The 15,464-nt window shown below is 40.7% G+C and overlaps 1 protein-coding gene across 1 annotated transcript in view; it reads left to right on the top strand.

Annotated features, from left to right (window-relative positions):
* Positions 1-15,464, top strand: part of CHMP1B (charged multivesicular body protein 1B) — a 557,897-nt gene that overhangs the window by 174,092 nt on the left and 368,341 nt on the right. Inside the window, exon 4 of the mRNA XM_044057148.1 lies at positions 3,701-3,769. Coding sequence (XP_043913083.1) covers positions 3,701-3,769 — 69 coding nt within the window. The remainder of the gene's footprint in view (positions 1-3,700; positions 3,770-15,464) is intronic.

Below are 15,464 nucleotides of genomic sequence, written 5' to 3' on the forward strand. Positions count from 1 at the left end.
ATGTACTTGTTCGTCTTAGATTTTACCTGCATAAGGTCAAAATATTCCAGGAAGGGCTAACAGCTCTGTCTCCTTTGTAATCAATAAACATTTGTAAAAAGTGTCCAAAGTCATTCTCTGTTCTGGCTTTTGGATTGCATTTCTTATGTTTATTCGGCTGTCAGTTATCATGCTAACCCAAAGCTTGCTCCACCAAATCTGTTTCCACTGCAACAGCCTTCTTTAGTTCTTCAGTTGATGAGATTTGTTCAGTAGCAACATGGTCTACATTGCATATCTATTTAAACATTGCAAATTAGATGCTCTATCGAGGTACTTGAATCCACCTTGGCTAAATGATGCCAGATTTATTCTGAGGTATTTTCACACAAGTGACATTATGGAAGAATATTTTTAAAGTGGCTAGAGGCTGTAGCACTAGCTTTGCCAGCTCAGATCCAACAAACAGCTCAAGGACCCATAAGTCATATTTTGATGTACATGAATGAAATGATCCACGATTATGCATAAGTACAGAACTACCATTTATGACCCAACACCTACCACATCTGTGTTTATTTTGTACTGTATTTGTACAAAACAGGGTTGTAATTACTGGCTCCCAAGGATTTTACGTAGTTCATTGCCTTTTAGTGCAGTCCTACTATAACCACATTATTTGTAGACAAATGCAGACTTAATTCACACAGTTTCCCAGTAGGTGGTACCGATACCTCCCGTGCCAGCACTCCTTTCTTGTATTTGTAGTACATGCTGCCACCAGCTAGATGAGTTCTGACAATGCAGTCTGAATTGCTGAACACTATTCCAGTGACTCCACCAGTATATTGAATTATTGTACATTGTTTTGAAGGAGTCTGTCTTCAGAAAAGGGGGATGCCAACAGCCATACTCCTATGAAGTTACCTTTATAAACTAATAAATAAAATACAAGATAGAGTATTTTATAAGGTAATAAATGAAAGTACTTTCCTTTATAGAAAATTAGGTTACAGCAGAAAAAAGCAAACAAAAAAATTACTCCTTAAATGTCCAAGCCTGTAACTAATTGCATTGATATGAATTAAGAAAATATTTTAAACAGATTGTTGTCAAAAGAATAGCTCATAACTGCATCTGCATAGTTTTATTCTTGACACTTTTATAGAGAACACTACAGCCTAATGCCATTAAGTCACTAAAAATATGCAATAGTTGCTGAGTACACAAAGCCAAATTATCAAGTAATAGCTGGTGTATTTTCTCCTCCACTGTTCCTTTAAGAAATGCTTTACATTTGAGTAGCTTTTATCAAGTTCCTAAACAAAAAAGAATGAAGAAAAATGCAGGCATCTTAATACAGCTTTCTCTAGAAGTTAGTGTTTTGCAAATCCAAACAAATGAAAGTACAGCTGTCCTGGTTTAATATTTCTTGGGGTTTAGTGTTTCAAAACAAAACATATGTTTTCTCTTTTAAACCAAGCCATTAAGAGAGAGTTTCATTCCAACATTAATTAATGAAGCTTTTGACAAAAAGCAGTAAGTGTGAAAACAGTAAAACGTTTAAAATACAAAACCCATTACATTTGTTGAATCTAAGATAATATAAAATTTGTATCATTACCCACAGACAAATGCATGCATTCTTTTGATTTGCAAATTTGTTTCATTAGCAAAATTAGGCCCCCCACTGGTCTACACACTTGCTTAAGCACCTGGAGGTTTTTAATCATACTTAAGGCAGCACCTTATGCAGAACTTCTTAAAGACCATTTGTATATTTTTCATTCATCCCGTGACTGTCATGCCTCACTTTTACTCAGTTTCTTTTTCTTGCAGAAATCATGACTTTCAGCTGTGGAGTACTAGTGGCTGTTACTCTGTACACACACAATTCATATAACTTTACAGCTGCTTTTATGTAGCACTCTTCTTCTTTGATTATTTATGATAACACAATCACACAGTTCTTTGTTATGTTAATCATGCCAATGATTAATCTCAACTTTGAAAACTTGCAGTCTGTGGTTTATTTTAGTAATGTAAATATCTTTAGTTTCTCTGGGACCCTGTACTGGCATGTAAATGGTGAACAGAATGGAAGATATTTTTTTATGCTTATTATGACCCATTCTTCGGTATTGTTGTGGCAATGAATGTTAATTTCTGCCTCCCTCTCAAAATTAAAGGAAATAAACTTACAGGCATTCTTTCCCAGCAGTATGCAGAAATGTAGTACATTATACCTTTTTTAAGTTTCTTGGATGTACTACTCAGTCAGTAGTAAATATTTCTGCTCGACCTTCTCTTGTGAAGAACAGATTGTGGCTTTGTGTCAGTTATTTCTCTCTCTAACTATGAAGCCTCTTTCTTTGGCACTGCAGCATTCTTTCTCGCTTCCTCTCAAAACTAAATTTAAACTTTCAGGCTTTCTTTCCCTCCATTATGTAGACATATGTAGTACCCCAAAGGTTTTCAGGCCTTTCAGGTGTACTCATGGTTAGGAATAAAATGAATTGAATTTTTGATTCATAACATGTCTTTCTCAGACTGTCTTGCAGAGAGAAGGGGGAGTTTCAGGAGAGGCTGTATCTGCATAGTACTTAAATGAAAGATGAAATTAATTATTTTAAGTTACTTCTAACACCATGTAACATTTGACATCCAAAATAAGAAAAGATTAAGCAAGAGTAACTGCTGCCAGCTCCATCAGCTTACTTTCAGACTGCACAGCAGTGTACAGGATACCAGGCCACATCATGCACATTGATGACTATGAATGAGTGTAAAGCCACCAGTAATTTAAAAATATACAGTACACAGAGGAAAAATATGACTTTCTGGTACCCTTTTGACCTAAATGCATCATTAGCCCCATGGAAGTTTGTATGTACAGGCATCATTAAATTAATCTGTGATGATATATTTTACATGAGCTTGAATTCTGATGTCTGGCAGCTATTTAGTGTGAAGAGATGAAATAAGTCCCTTCACATCTCATATATATTTGCGACACATTTATTTCTAAGCTAGTGTGTTGTGCAATTAAGCATAACAATTTCACTTTAGTACTAATTCATAGATTAGATTAGTTTATGTGGGATAACTTGTCTCCCTGAAATGTCAACTTGGGTATTGTAGTAAGTTGCTGTTAATGCAACAGTCTTACCAACTGGAATTTTTGCTTGTTTGGCATATGTAAGGAGCATCAAATGCTGTCTTATGTTTGTGTTGCTTCAGTGATTTACAGTAATTTTTAGATTCCGCTAACCTGTTTACTTGCTGGAATGTATGCATTCGTTACAGTAGAGTACACCGTTATATACATCACAATTAGTTAGCTTTGTTGAAAATCTGAAAAAAAAATTAGGATCGTCAATGGCAATGGATTATGGGTTCCTTCAAAGTCAGTACATAGATAAGCCTCCTGTACTGCAGCACATAGTGCCACCAGATCTTATACGTGTATAAGTGGAGAGTTCTTTGTTCAGAGGTCAGTGTGAATATTCCTCTTCCATTTCTTTGGTCTCTGGCAACTCCTCAGCACAGCACTAGCTAAATTTCCTCTTGCTGACTGTTTAATTTTGGGATCTGACTATGGTAACCCATTAAGCATACGTGTGGCTAACCTCTCTTAATTGGAACAGAACAAGTCCTACAGCTACATATCACTTGGTTATGTCCAGCTTCTGTGACATTTATATTTGTGTTATTTTTTTAGGTAACCAAATCAATGGCAGAAGTTGTGAAATCCATGGATGCAACACTGAAGAGTATGAACCTTGAAAAGGTAAATAAAGAATTAAGACCAGCAATTTGTTTATCATCAAATTCATTTTCTAATTGTGTAAATGATTTAATTGTAATTCTTAGCTTTAGTACTTCTTACTACATGGTAATGATTAAGTGAAATAAAATGTAATTTAGTGAACTTGCTGATGTATTTGAAGGGCAAATTTTATTTAATTGTGATCAAGATCAGATGTCTTAAGGCAGATGGTAGAATCTTATTAAAAGTAATTGGGCAGGAAGAACACAGCCTAAGTTTTCTTTTCTTGAGTCTTAACAAAAATAGACATTATGGTCTTCCTAATATTGCAGGGTTTTTTTTCTTTCTTTAACTTCCACAGAGGCTGTTGGATCCAGCAAGAATGTGAGTGACAGGCCAAATGGCAAAAGAAGATTTAGCTGACTTTGCAGGTGGTGCAGAAGGATAAAGTCCCAACTATGATCCAGGCAACCCAGGTTTAATTAGCAGCTTGGGCACTTAAAGGCAGGGGATGGGTGTACCCTTCCTTTGGGGGAGGATGCATGCTCTTGGGCACACCGCAGTGATTTATTTCCAGTAGGTGGGGCCGCATTTTGGGGGGAATCTGTAGGTAGAGAAGGGCTTTGTTTGAGTCACATGAGGAGGCATGGACAATGTGCTAGGAATCCAATGCATAGCATTTACGTGAGCACAAGCGTAGGTGTGGGGTGGGGATCTGATTAGGTCTTAAGGGAAAAATTACTTCTTGATACCAGTGTGACGCTACCCTCAGGATGCTTTGATCACCTTACCAGCTGAGAATATTGATCAGAGTTAGTTTGGGGGTAGTCATGTCAGGTTTGGTAAAACAGGTGGATGTGGAAAGGCTATGGGAGTAGTTTATGGAGCCAAGCATTTAGTTAGAATTACACCGATACCTAGAACTGCATCTGTATCCTGGTCTACCCTCTGCTGAGACTAAAGTCAAGCTGTAAAGTTTCTTCTCTTGACTCGAGGAAACAAAATAAAGTAATGGAACTGTAAATTTAATTGTTTTGCAATAGATAGGGTTTGAAGACTGAGACTGCTACTTAAAATATTTTTGCTTATTAGCTTGCCTACCTTTTATGAATAGTCAGTATTTATAAAGAAGTACCACATCCTTAATGGCAAATGCTACTTTTGGAGGTCTGTCCCCATATTACTGATATACTAATGTCACAAGACATCTGAGTATGAAATTGTTTTGCATTTCTACATTAGCAGCAGAAATGATTTAAATTGGTAATGTCAGCTTTAAAGTCTGAAATTTGAATGTTCTTCTGTTGTTAAGAATTCAAACATAAAAAGTACTATTGCATTTTGAGAGCTGGGCAGGTGTGGAAGGGAGGTGCATTGGTTAATGTTACTGCTTAACTGTGTTTGCAGCGTAGTTTGATTTTCTGCTTGGGTGACTTTTTTTTAGTTTGTATTATCTTTGAGGTGCATTTAGTCTTCACATATACTAGTTATTGTTTTTAATCATTCCCTGCAGTGGTGTGAATTTTCTGAGCATTACCCAGGCTGGGATCGAGCTTACAAGGTGGTCTTGTCTTTGATAGTGTTGTTGGCTTCACACCAGCCATTTCAAAAACTATCTGCCTCCAGTTCTTCTTATCACTTAAGAGTTAAATAAGTTCCTCTTCATCTGTAAGCTGTTTCTCACGATTCTGAAGTTTATCAGTAAAAAGCCACATTTTTCCAGTTGACTAGTTAGACTTGTTTTGTATTATTATCTCTTTTGACTTGCATTGGTTTAGCTTTAGAATCACAACACCTACACTGATCTGATGTTAGGATTTTTCCCCATTGGTTTTGTTGTTTATAGACATACCATTATCTGACTAGAATAATTCAACTTACCCCAGAAGTTGCAGAGACTGTCAGGGTTAGTGTTATCTGCCAGTAGTGGCACACCTTTTATAGTGCTGTGCAATGTACAAGCATTTTAAGGGGCAACCAAACACCTTGGGACCCTTTTAACTTGTCCACTAAATATCCTGGAGATGAAATTTCAAAATATGTTTTACAGGTTCATAGTTAAGTACTAGACAAATTGGTCTGCAGACCATTACAAGCTTAAATGAAAACCCCTATTCAGCAGTTTACTCCAGCCTTAAGGAGGATAAAATAGGATAGATTGGAGGAAAATTTGAGGCTGCCCATCTGTTTATCTAGGCTTACCTTGAAATTGTAAAGGGTAGTACTCTGCTTGATATGTATTGTAGGGTTGTTCCAGATGTGTGATATACATTGGGATTTGAATTTATTACACCAGAGTGCCTTATTTAAATGTTGATGAATGTTTAGGTCCTTATCCAGGTATTTGTATGACCATTTGATTTGTGAAGGTATAGGAGATCAAAGGGGATTAGATCTTTTGTGGGTCAAAAGGCTAAACACAGATCTCCATGGAGGAGACAATGCTACCACTCTGATTAAGTTTTTTGAGGCGACTGAACTTTTCAGTTGTGAATGTCTGAGGTCTTTTGAGTGATGTGTTTAGACAGCTACATGACAAAAGATGCAATGTTCTGTAGTCCTATCTCGCCTCCATTCTTACATATGGGTTCGGAGCTGATCCTTGGTTCCTTGTTTGGTAAAACAGGTGGATGTGGAAAGGCTATGGGAGTAGTTTATGGAGCCAAGCATTTAGTTAGAATTACACCGATACCTAGAACTGCATCTGTATCCTGGTCTACCCTCTGCTGAGACTAAAGTCAAGCTGTAAAGTTTCTTCTCTTGACTCGAGGAAACAAAATAAAGTAATGGAACTGTAAATTTAATTGTTTTGCAATAGATAGGGTTTGAAGACTGAGACTGCTACTTAAAATATTTTTGCTTATTAGCTTGCCTACCTTTTATGAATAGTCAGTATTTATAAAGAAGTACCACATCCTTAATGGCAAATGCTACTTTTGGAGGTCTGTCCCCATATTACTGATATACTAATGTCACAAGACATCTGAGTATGAAATTGTTTTGCATTTCTACATTAGCAGCAGAAATGATTTAAATTGGTAATGTCAGCTTTAAAGTCTGAAATTTGAATGTTTTTCTGTTGTTAAGAATTCAAACATAAAAAGTACTGTTGCATTTTGAGAGCTGGGCAGGTGTGGAAGGGAGGTGCATTGGTTAATGTTACTGCTTAACTGTGTTTGCAGCTTAGTTTGATTTTCTGCTTGGGTGACTTTTTTTTAGTTTGTATTATCTTTGAGGTGCATTTAGTCTTCACATATACTAGTTATTGTTTTTAATCATTCCCTGCAGTGGTGTGAATTTTCTGAGCATTACCCAGGCTGGGATCGAGCTTACAAGGTGGTCTTGTCTTTGATAGTGTTGTTGGCTTCACACCAGCCATTTCAAAAACTATCTGCCTCCAGTTCTTCTTATCACTTAAGAGTTAAATAAGTTCCTCTTCATCTGTAAGCTGTTTCTCACGATTCTGAAGTTTATCAGTAAAAAGCCACATTTTTCCAGTTGACTAGTTAGACTTGTTTTGTATTATTATCTCTTTTGACTTGCATTGGTTTAGCTTTAGAATCACAACACCTACACTGATCTGATGTTAGGATTTTTCCCCATTGGTTTTGTTGTTTATAGACATATCATTATCTGACTAGAATAATTCAACTTACCCCAGAAGTTGCAGAGACTGTCAGGGTTAGTGTTATCTGCCAGTAGTGGCACACCCTTTATAGTGCTGTGCAATGTACAAGCATTTTAAGGGGCAACCAAACACCTTGGAACCCTTTTAACTTGTCCACTAAATATCCTGGAGATTAAATTTCAAAATATGTTTTACAGGTTCATAGTTAAGTACTAGACAAATTGGTCTGCTGACCATTACAAGCCTAAATGAAAACCCCTATTCAACAGTTTACTCCAGCCTTAAGGAGGATAAAATAGGATAGATTGGAGGAAAATTTGAGGCTGCCCATCTGTTTATCTAGGCTTACCTTGAAGTTGTAAAGGGTAGTACTCTGCTTGATATGTATTGTAGGGTTGTTCCAGATGTGTGATATACATTGGGATTTGAATTTATTACACCAGAGTGCCTTATTTAAATGTTGATGAATGTTTAGGTCCTTATCCAGGTATTTGTATGACCATTTGATTTGTGAAGGTATAGGAGATCAAAGGGGATTAGATCTTTTGTGGGTCAAAAGGCTAAACACAGATCTCCATGGAGGAGACAATGCTACCACTCTGATTAAGTTTTTTGAGGCGACTGAACTTTTCAGTTGTGAATGTCTGAGGTCTTTTGAGTGATGTGTTTAGACAGCTACATGACAAAAGATGCAATGTTCTGTAGTCCTATCTCGCCTCCATTCTTACATATGGGTTCGGAGATGATCTTTGGTTCCGACTCAACCTATTACAAAGCTCAAAGTCTCTTAGTTGGCTCGTGGCTAGGTAGGTATCCCATAGTGCACTAGTACAATCCCCGGGTCTCGTTTGCCGTGTCTACGAGTTCAGAAGTGCTTCTTGTTTGGCCGTGGCCAAGTTTAAACTTTTTGTATTATTATCACTTTACTGTTTTCGATAACTAGTTGTCTTATTACTAGATAGTGTTTAGTAGTTTTAGGAGTGCTTACAAGAGTTTAGAAGTGTTTTTGATATTTAAATTAGTTTGTTGAGAACTGGTTGGCCATTGTTGTTCTTCGTTGGTATCCTGTGTGCTAGTTTCTTGTTAACATTGATATTTCATAGGGCCTCGTTTAGTTAGGACCCTATTTTCTTGCTTTATATATATACATATATATTGTGTGCAGTGTTTGTTGCTAGTCTTGTTAGAGTTTTCTCTGCGGGTCCACGTTTTGGGCCTTGGTTTTTCTAATTTAGAAAATTTAGCTTGCATGCAGTGTTGTTTGCTCGTTTCCTGCCTGCTTCTAGTTTTCTGGCTTTTTTCTTTGACTTAGCCTACCTAGCTAGGTCTGTTTAAGTTTCAGGACCTAGTTCTCTGCTATTTTCATATTTCCTCAGGGCTAGGCCCATTTAAGTTAGAGGACCTAGTCCTCTTTACTCTCTTTTCTTGTGTGTGTGTGTGTGTGTGTGTGTGTGTGTGTGTGTGTGTGTGTGTGCGCGCGCTTGTTAGGGCTAGGCCCGTTTAAGTTAGAGGACTTGGTCCTCGTTGTGCTTGTTGTGTACCTTCTTAATTACATAGCTCGTCAACATATCTAAAGACCACAAACCTTTGGGTTTCAAAAAATGTATAAATTGCTCCCAGAAGATGTCAATTACGGATGGCCATAGTAATTGTGTATATCATCTCGGAGCCATTCATGTGCAAGAAACTTGTTTGTTCTGCCATTCCTTTAACTCCAGAGTCCTCCAGGAGCGGAAGAACAAGTTATTTTTGAAAGGCCTCCTCAAGCCTTCCTTTGAGGAATACTTGGTGAGTTCTTCTTCTTCATCCAAATCACATTCTTCCAAAAAGAGAAGGTTAAGTCGGCCAAGAGGCATTCTCCGGCGCTGACTAGTGTATCAGAACTTCCTCAGAAACAGTCTAAACTTTAAGACTTCTACCTCCTCGGCTCCACTGTCCTCAGAGCCAGTCGAGGTTGTCAATGTTGGCACTTCATTGTCGGCCCCAAGCCTTTCGGAGCTGACTACTGAAAAATTACATCAGAGCCGGTCCAGAGATCCTTTGCCGGTCTCCCCAACCTTAAGATCTCCAATTTTAGGGAGATCCAGATCGCCTACCCTATTATCCAGATCCTCCAAGAGACCTGTCAGAGGAAGATGTGGAGAGAGTAGTGCTTAGTCTCCTGAAGTCGTCTGCTTTGCCCAAATTGTTGTTGGCTCCGACCCAGTTGGTTCTGGAGCCACCTGAGTTCATCCACCCTGTTGTGGTTCCTCCTCCGAGCTGAGTCAGGCCTTCGGAGCCAATGTTTTCGGTGCCACTTGTTGTGGAACCCTTGGTTCCTGCTCCATCATGGCTGTCTTGGAGCAGAGTTCCACTCCAAAATCTTAGGCGCCATCGGTGGTGTCTAGGAGCCGAAGCTCACCAGTCGGGCCTGACAGGGACACTTGGACCCAAACCGCCTCTGTTCCGAGTCTCCCTCTCGGTGCGTTGGCTAGGGTGAGCTCCGACCCTACATCCATCTCGGAGCCGGTCACTCCAGAGCTGATGACTACCTCCATTTCCTTGGAACCGAGGCCGTCTTCGGAGCCGGAGAGATTTGCTTTCAAGATGATAAGGAGTGTGCTGTCTCGCTCATCAGCTCCACGCAAGGTTTCTGACGCTTTTCCCCCTCAAGCACAGACCTCGGTCTCAGCACCTACTCTCTCTTGACAGCAGAGACCCGCAGCCTCAGGAGCCCCCGTTGAGTGATCTCCAGTCTTCCGTGATCTCCCCAGAGTACCCTTCTGAGGAGCCCCCCTCAGAAGAGGTCATGCAAGAGGAAGCATGTAGACTGCCCGGATGAGTCCATCACTTCAGATACTGACCTCGAGAAGTCAGAAGGGTCCCCCAAGTCATCCTCTGATGATGTCTCCTTTGCAGACATCTTAGAGATCCTTAAGCAGAGGTGGCTGGCCCACTGTCACCCCTTCTAATGAGGAGTCAGTGTACCTGAAGGCTTTCGGGTCTCAACCTTCAGCCTCGTGTGTGTCTCCACCTTTCGATGAACTTTTAGACCTGGTTAGTCAGAAGGTGTGGGAGACTCCTGATGCTGTGGAGCCAGTTCCCAAAAGAGCCAATACATTTCTGTCTGCCCCTAAAGAGAAAGATTTTTTGTCCAAGGGCGTGCCTGTAGATGCCATGGTGGTGGCAGCGGCCACCAAGAAGGAGCTAGTGGAGACTTCATCTGTCCATCTGCCGAATAAGGAGTCTCGAACGATGGATAGATACGGGAAACGTATCTTTTCTTCAGTGGCTTTTACACTCAGATCGCTGAACTAGCTCACACATTTTACGAGGCTTCAAAGAGATCTCCTCAAGGAGTTAGGAGATACTCTTCAAGGTACATCTACTGAAGGAGTCCCTCAAAGTGTCTGCTCAGTTGTCCACCTTAAATTCTATCGTGAACTCCTCCATGAGGCTGATCGCTTATGCAGCCAAAGGAGCGAGCAGGGCAGCGGGTTCAGCAGTTTCTCTTAGGAGACATTCCTGGATACGCTTATGTAATTTTGCAGAGCCTTTCAAGTCTACCTTTACCAACACCCTCCTTTGACTCTTCTTCATTGTTTGGACCCAAGGTAAAAGATACGCTCACCAGATGCAAACAAGAAGGGAACACGCTCTCTGCCGTGGGAGTGCATTTTACTGTCCCCTCTAGACCATATCCTAAGGGTCAGAGAGGTGGTAAGATGTGGTTCAAGAAGTCCCAGAAGTTTTTCCCGGATGCACAGGGTGACTCCTCCTTCAGAGGCAGAGGAGGTGGAGCTAATGGTAGATGTCGCCTTAAAGGCGGGGGGGGGTCTGCAAAACCAGGGAAGCTGTGATTCGTTTTGAGGACGTCCCTATCAGCGCTCCTTATGTGGGGCCCGGCTGTGCTTCTCTGGAGCCAGTTGGGGGTCACCTATCTTTGTATCCAGAAGCCTGGCTAAATATCACCCAAGACAAATGGGTACAAAGAATTATCACCAGAGGTTACTCCATACCCTTTTCTCTTCCACCCCACACTCCCAAGAAGATCCCGGATGTTCCACCCAATCACAGGGATCAAGCAACTATAGAAGTGCAAATGTTGCTTGCAAAGAGAATTATCCAAACCGTCCCCTCAGACCAGATAGGATTCAGAACTTACTCCAGATTCTTTTTAGTGTCAAAACGTACATGGGACTGGAAGCCCATCTTGGACCTCAGCAAACTAAACAAATCCGTAAAGAAGGACAAGTTCTGGATGGTGACACTGCAGTCTATACTCCCTCTGTTAGGGGCAGACAATTGGATGTGCTCCATAGACCTCCAAGATGCGCACTACCATATAAAAATGGACAGAGCATTGAGGTGTCACTTACGCTTCTGGCTGAGAACCAGTCACTACCAATTTCGTGCTGTGCCCCTTGGTCTTACCACAGCCTCCAGGGTGTTCACCAAATGTATGGCAGTAATAACAGCTCACCTGAGACGTCTAGGATTCCAAGTGTTTCCATACCTGGATGACTAGCGCCTGACCGCCACCACCAGGCATCTACTCCTACAAGCCAGAGATTCCACCATCCAGCTTTGTTCCCAGCTGGGGATTACAATAAATTGAGAAAAGTCTGCCTTATTGCCCTGTCAGTTTGTGACTTTTATAGGCGCAGAAATAGACAGTCACCAGGTTAGCTCGTCTACCTGCATAAAGAATTCAAAACCTCACACAAATTCTCAGGCTACTTGCTCTACAGAAAGTCAAGGCAAAGACAGTGCTGAAACTCTTAGGGACCATGGCCTCCACCATAACGTTAATCCCTCTAGCAGATTACATATGCAAATTCTCCAGTGGCTTCTATCTTCCCAGTGGTCCTTTCAACAACTGCCTCTATCGCACCACATCATCATAACAGAGTCTTGCAAAAAGGACCTTTGTTGGTGGATTCAACCAGAGCAACTAACAACAGGCAACTCCATTCCTTCCTCGCCAACCCGTTGCTACTGTGACCACGGATGCCTCACAGGGTGGGGAGGGGGGCATTATCTAGGCAGGACTGTCTAAGGCATATGGCAAAATCACGAGGCTCACCTGCATATCAGTGCTTTAGAGATAAAAGCAGTGCTTCTAGCGTTGCAAGCACTTCACGACTTTCTTCCTCTAGGGACAATAGCAATCCAATCAGACAAGATGTCAGTGGTATGGTATCTCAACAAGCAAGGAGGAACCAGATCTTACCCCCTTTGTCAAGAGGTCCTTCGTATTTGGAACTGGGTAATTTCTTCCCAACACTTTTTAGTGGCAATGCACATCTGAGGGACAACCAGTGTGATAACCGACAAGCTCAGCATGGCAATCATGATGTCTCACGAGTGGTCTCTGAATCAGGAACTAGCGGAGCAGATCTTCCGCAAATGGGGACAGTCTTACTGCGATCTTTTTGCCAGTCTGATCAACTCCAAATGCAGCAGCTTCTTCTCCCTTATCCCCCCTCCGGGGGAGCCACCGAGAGACACACTTGTTCACGATTTGCCCCTAAGACTTCTTTATGCTTTCTCTTCCTTTCCTCGCATATCCAAAGTTATTCAGAAAGCAAAGTTATTGGGAAGCAAAATTATCATCATCACCCCTTACTGGCCTCGCCAGATTTGGTTCCCCTTTTTTGGGCCTCATCTACTAGATGATCCATGGACTCTGGACCCAGTGCCAGACCTCTTGACACAAATGTCAGTCTCCCTTCATCCCTGCCTCCACACCCTCAACTTGACAGCGTGGCTGCTCCAATTCCATCCCTAGTCAGGTTTCATGATTTTTCACCTGCTGTGACCCACATCCTCACGTCTTCGCACAAACCTTCCACTAGGACGTTACACACTAGCAAATGGAGAATGTTTTCCATCTGGGCAGAAGAAAGGACTGTAGATCCTTACACTGCATCCATCCCTATGTTTTTAGAATTTTTGTCTGAACTTTTCCATCAGAGATCTGCTGCAGCCACAATTAGGGTCCAATTGGCAGCGATATCTAATTTTCATTTGGGTCAATATGAATCTAACCTGATGTCCCATAGATTGTGTAAAACTTTCTTTAAGGGTGCTACTTTGCTGAGACTTCCCTTTCAGGAACCAGTATCTCCCTGGGATCTAAACTTTGTTTTGTACAAATTAACTTTACCACCTTTTGAACCCTTTTATTCGTGCCTATTGAAATTTCTGTTTTGGAAGACGTTGTTTCTAGTAGCCTTCACATCAGCTAGATGAGTATCAGAGTTACAAGCACTGTCTATTAAGCCTCCTTATTTGATTTTCCACAAAGACAGAGTTTCTCTTCATACAAATCCTTCCTTTATCCCTAAAGTTTGCTCTCTCACTAATTTGAACCAAACCATGAAATTACCTGTGTTTTTCTTTAATCATTCTAATGCAGAAGAATACAAATTTCATCAGTTGGATGTTCAGAGGCAGTTACGGTTCTACCTTCACAGGACGAAAGAACTCAGAAAGTCAGACCAATTGTTTGTATCTTTTTCTGATTGTAGACTAGGTCTGACAGTCTCTAAAGTGACCCTATCCAATTGGATTTCAAGCTGTATTTCCTTCATTTACTCCTCCAATGGAAAAACTCTACCGTTCAAGATTAAGGCTCATTCTACACAATCCCAGTCTACATCTGCTGCCTTCCAAGCCAGAGTTCCAGTTGACATTTTGTGCAGCAGCAACCTGGGCTACCCCTCATACCTTTATTACTCATTACAAATTGGACCTGACCTCAAGGAGTAGAGCCTCCTTTGGTTCCACGGAACTCAGGGGTATTTTCCTGAGAGTCACCCAAGAGAAAGGTGCTAGGGACACTGTCCCATATGTAAGAATGAAGGTGAGATAGAAGTTATGTACTCACCATAACGTTCCATGTTTGTAGTCCATCTTGCCCTTCATTCTTGAGAACCCACCCACCTACTCCCATCCTGGAAGGATCTGGAAACAGGATAGTATTACCTTGGTAGGGTGGAGACCTTTTATTGTTGTTCTTTCTGGATAAATTTAGTTCTGTCTTTCTATAGTTTAGCAGCAAACAAGATCTGGGGATTTTGCTAGTGCACTATGGGTTACCTACCTAGCCACGAGCCAACTAAGAGAACTTTGAGCTTTGTAATAGGCCGAGTCGGAGCCGTTGAACCCATATGCAAGAATGAAGGGCGAGATGGACTACAAACATGGAATGTTATGGTGAGTACATCATTTCTTTTTATATTCAATAATGGGTCCAATGAGATATGAGTAATGGGAAATTAAGACTTTTATAGTCCTAGAGAAGATGCCTTAGAAAATTAATTGAGCCAGATAGAAGGCTTTCTGATCTACTGAGGTGATGTGGTGGTCAAATGATAAGGAATCATGAGCAAGAATGGCTAGAGCCTATACTACAGTGTCTGATTGGAGGAGTGTATTAGCTATATGCTATGTGAAAATGTTTTCATTTACCAAAATGAATTGTACTACATTTTTTTCACATTTCATGTGAGACCATGGTCCTTGAATCAGTTGTTAACATGCTCTAATGCCCATGTTGCAGCATTTGTGACGCAATGGAAGATTGAATGTTTGTATCCAATTTACAGTTGGTTGCAAGTTCAGTTAACTGTAGGCCCGGGAGTGTTGTCCTAAAGGTCTGTGAAATAGATGTGAAATTGGAAAGAGCCCAACAGAGAGTCCTGTTGTAGACCGCTGGTAATTTTTATTTCGGAAGTGACATCCCTGAAGAGTTTGCTATATTTTTGATTATTGTCACTGTATAACATTGTACTGCTATTTAATGACTTGTAATAATCCTGTAACATTGATGTTTAATGCTAATTTGTAGTGAAAATTGTATAATATGTTGGAGCTTTTCTCCCCGGGCCTCCGCTGAAAAAAGGCTCTTCTGCTCAGTTGGACAAGCCCGTTCAACAAATGTAAAATAATAAATATAAGTACATTTTCAAGATGTGCACACACTGCTCAGTAGTTTAACTTCACCTCCCCCAGTATGAAAACAGAAACTGAGAAAAAGGAGTGCCATTGAATTTATTTTTTGTACAAAATTCAGTTACTCTGTAGTCAGTCAGTCAGTGTCTT

Source organism: Protopterus annectens, chromosome 15.part0 (genome assembly GCF_019279795.1).
Source record: "Protopterus annectens isolate FY-2018-M chromosome 15.part0, PAN1.0, whole genome shotgun sequence".
In the NCBI taxonomy this organism is placed as follows: Eukaryota; Metazoa; Chordata; order Ceratodontiformes; family Protopteridae; genus Protopterus; species Protopterus annectens.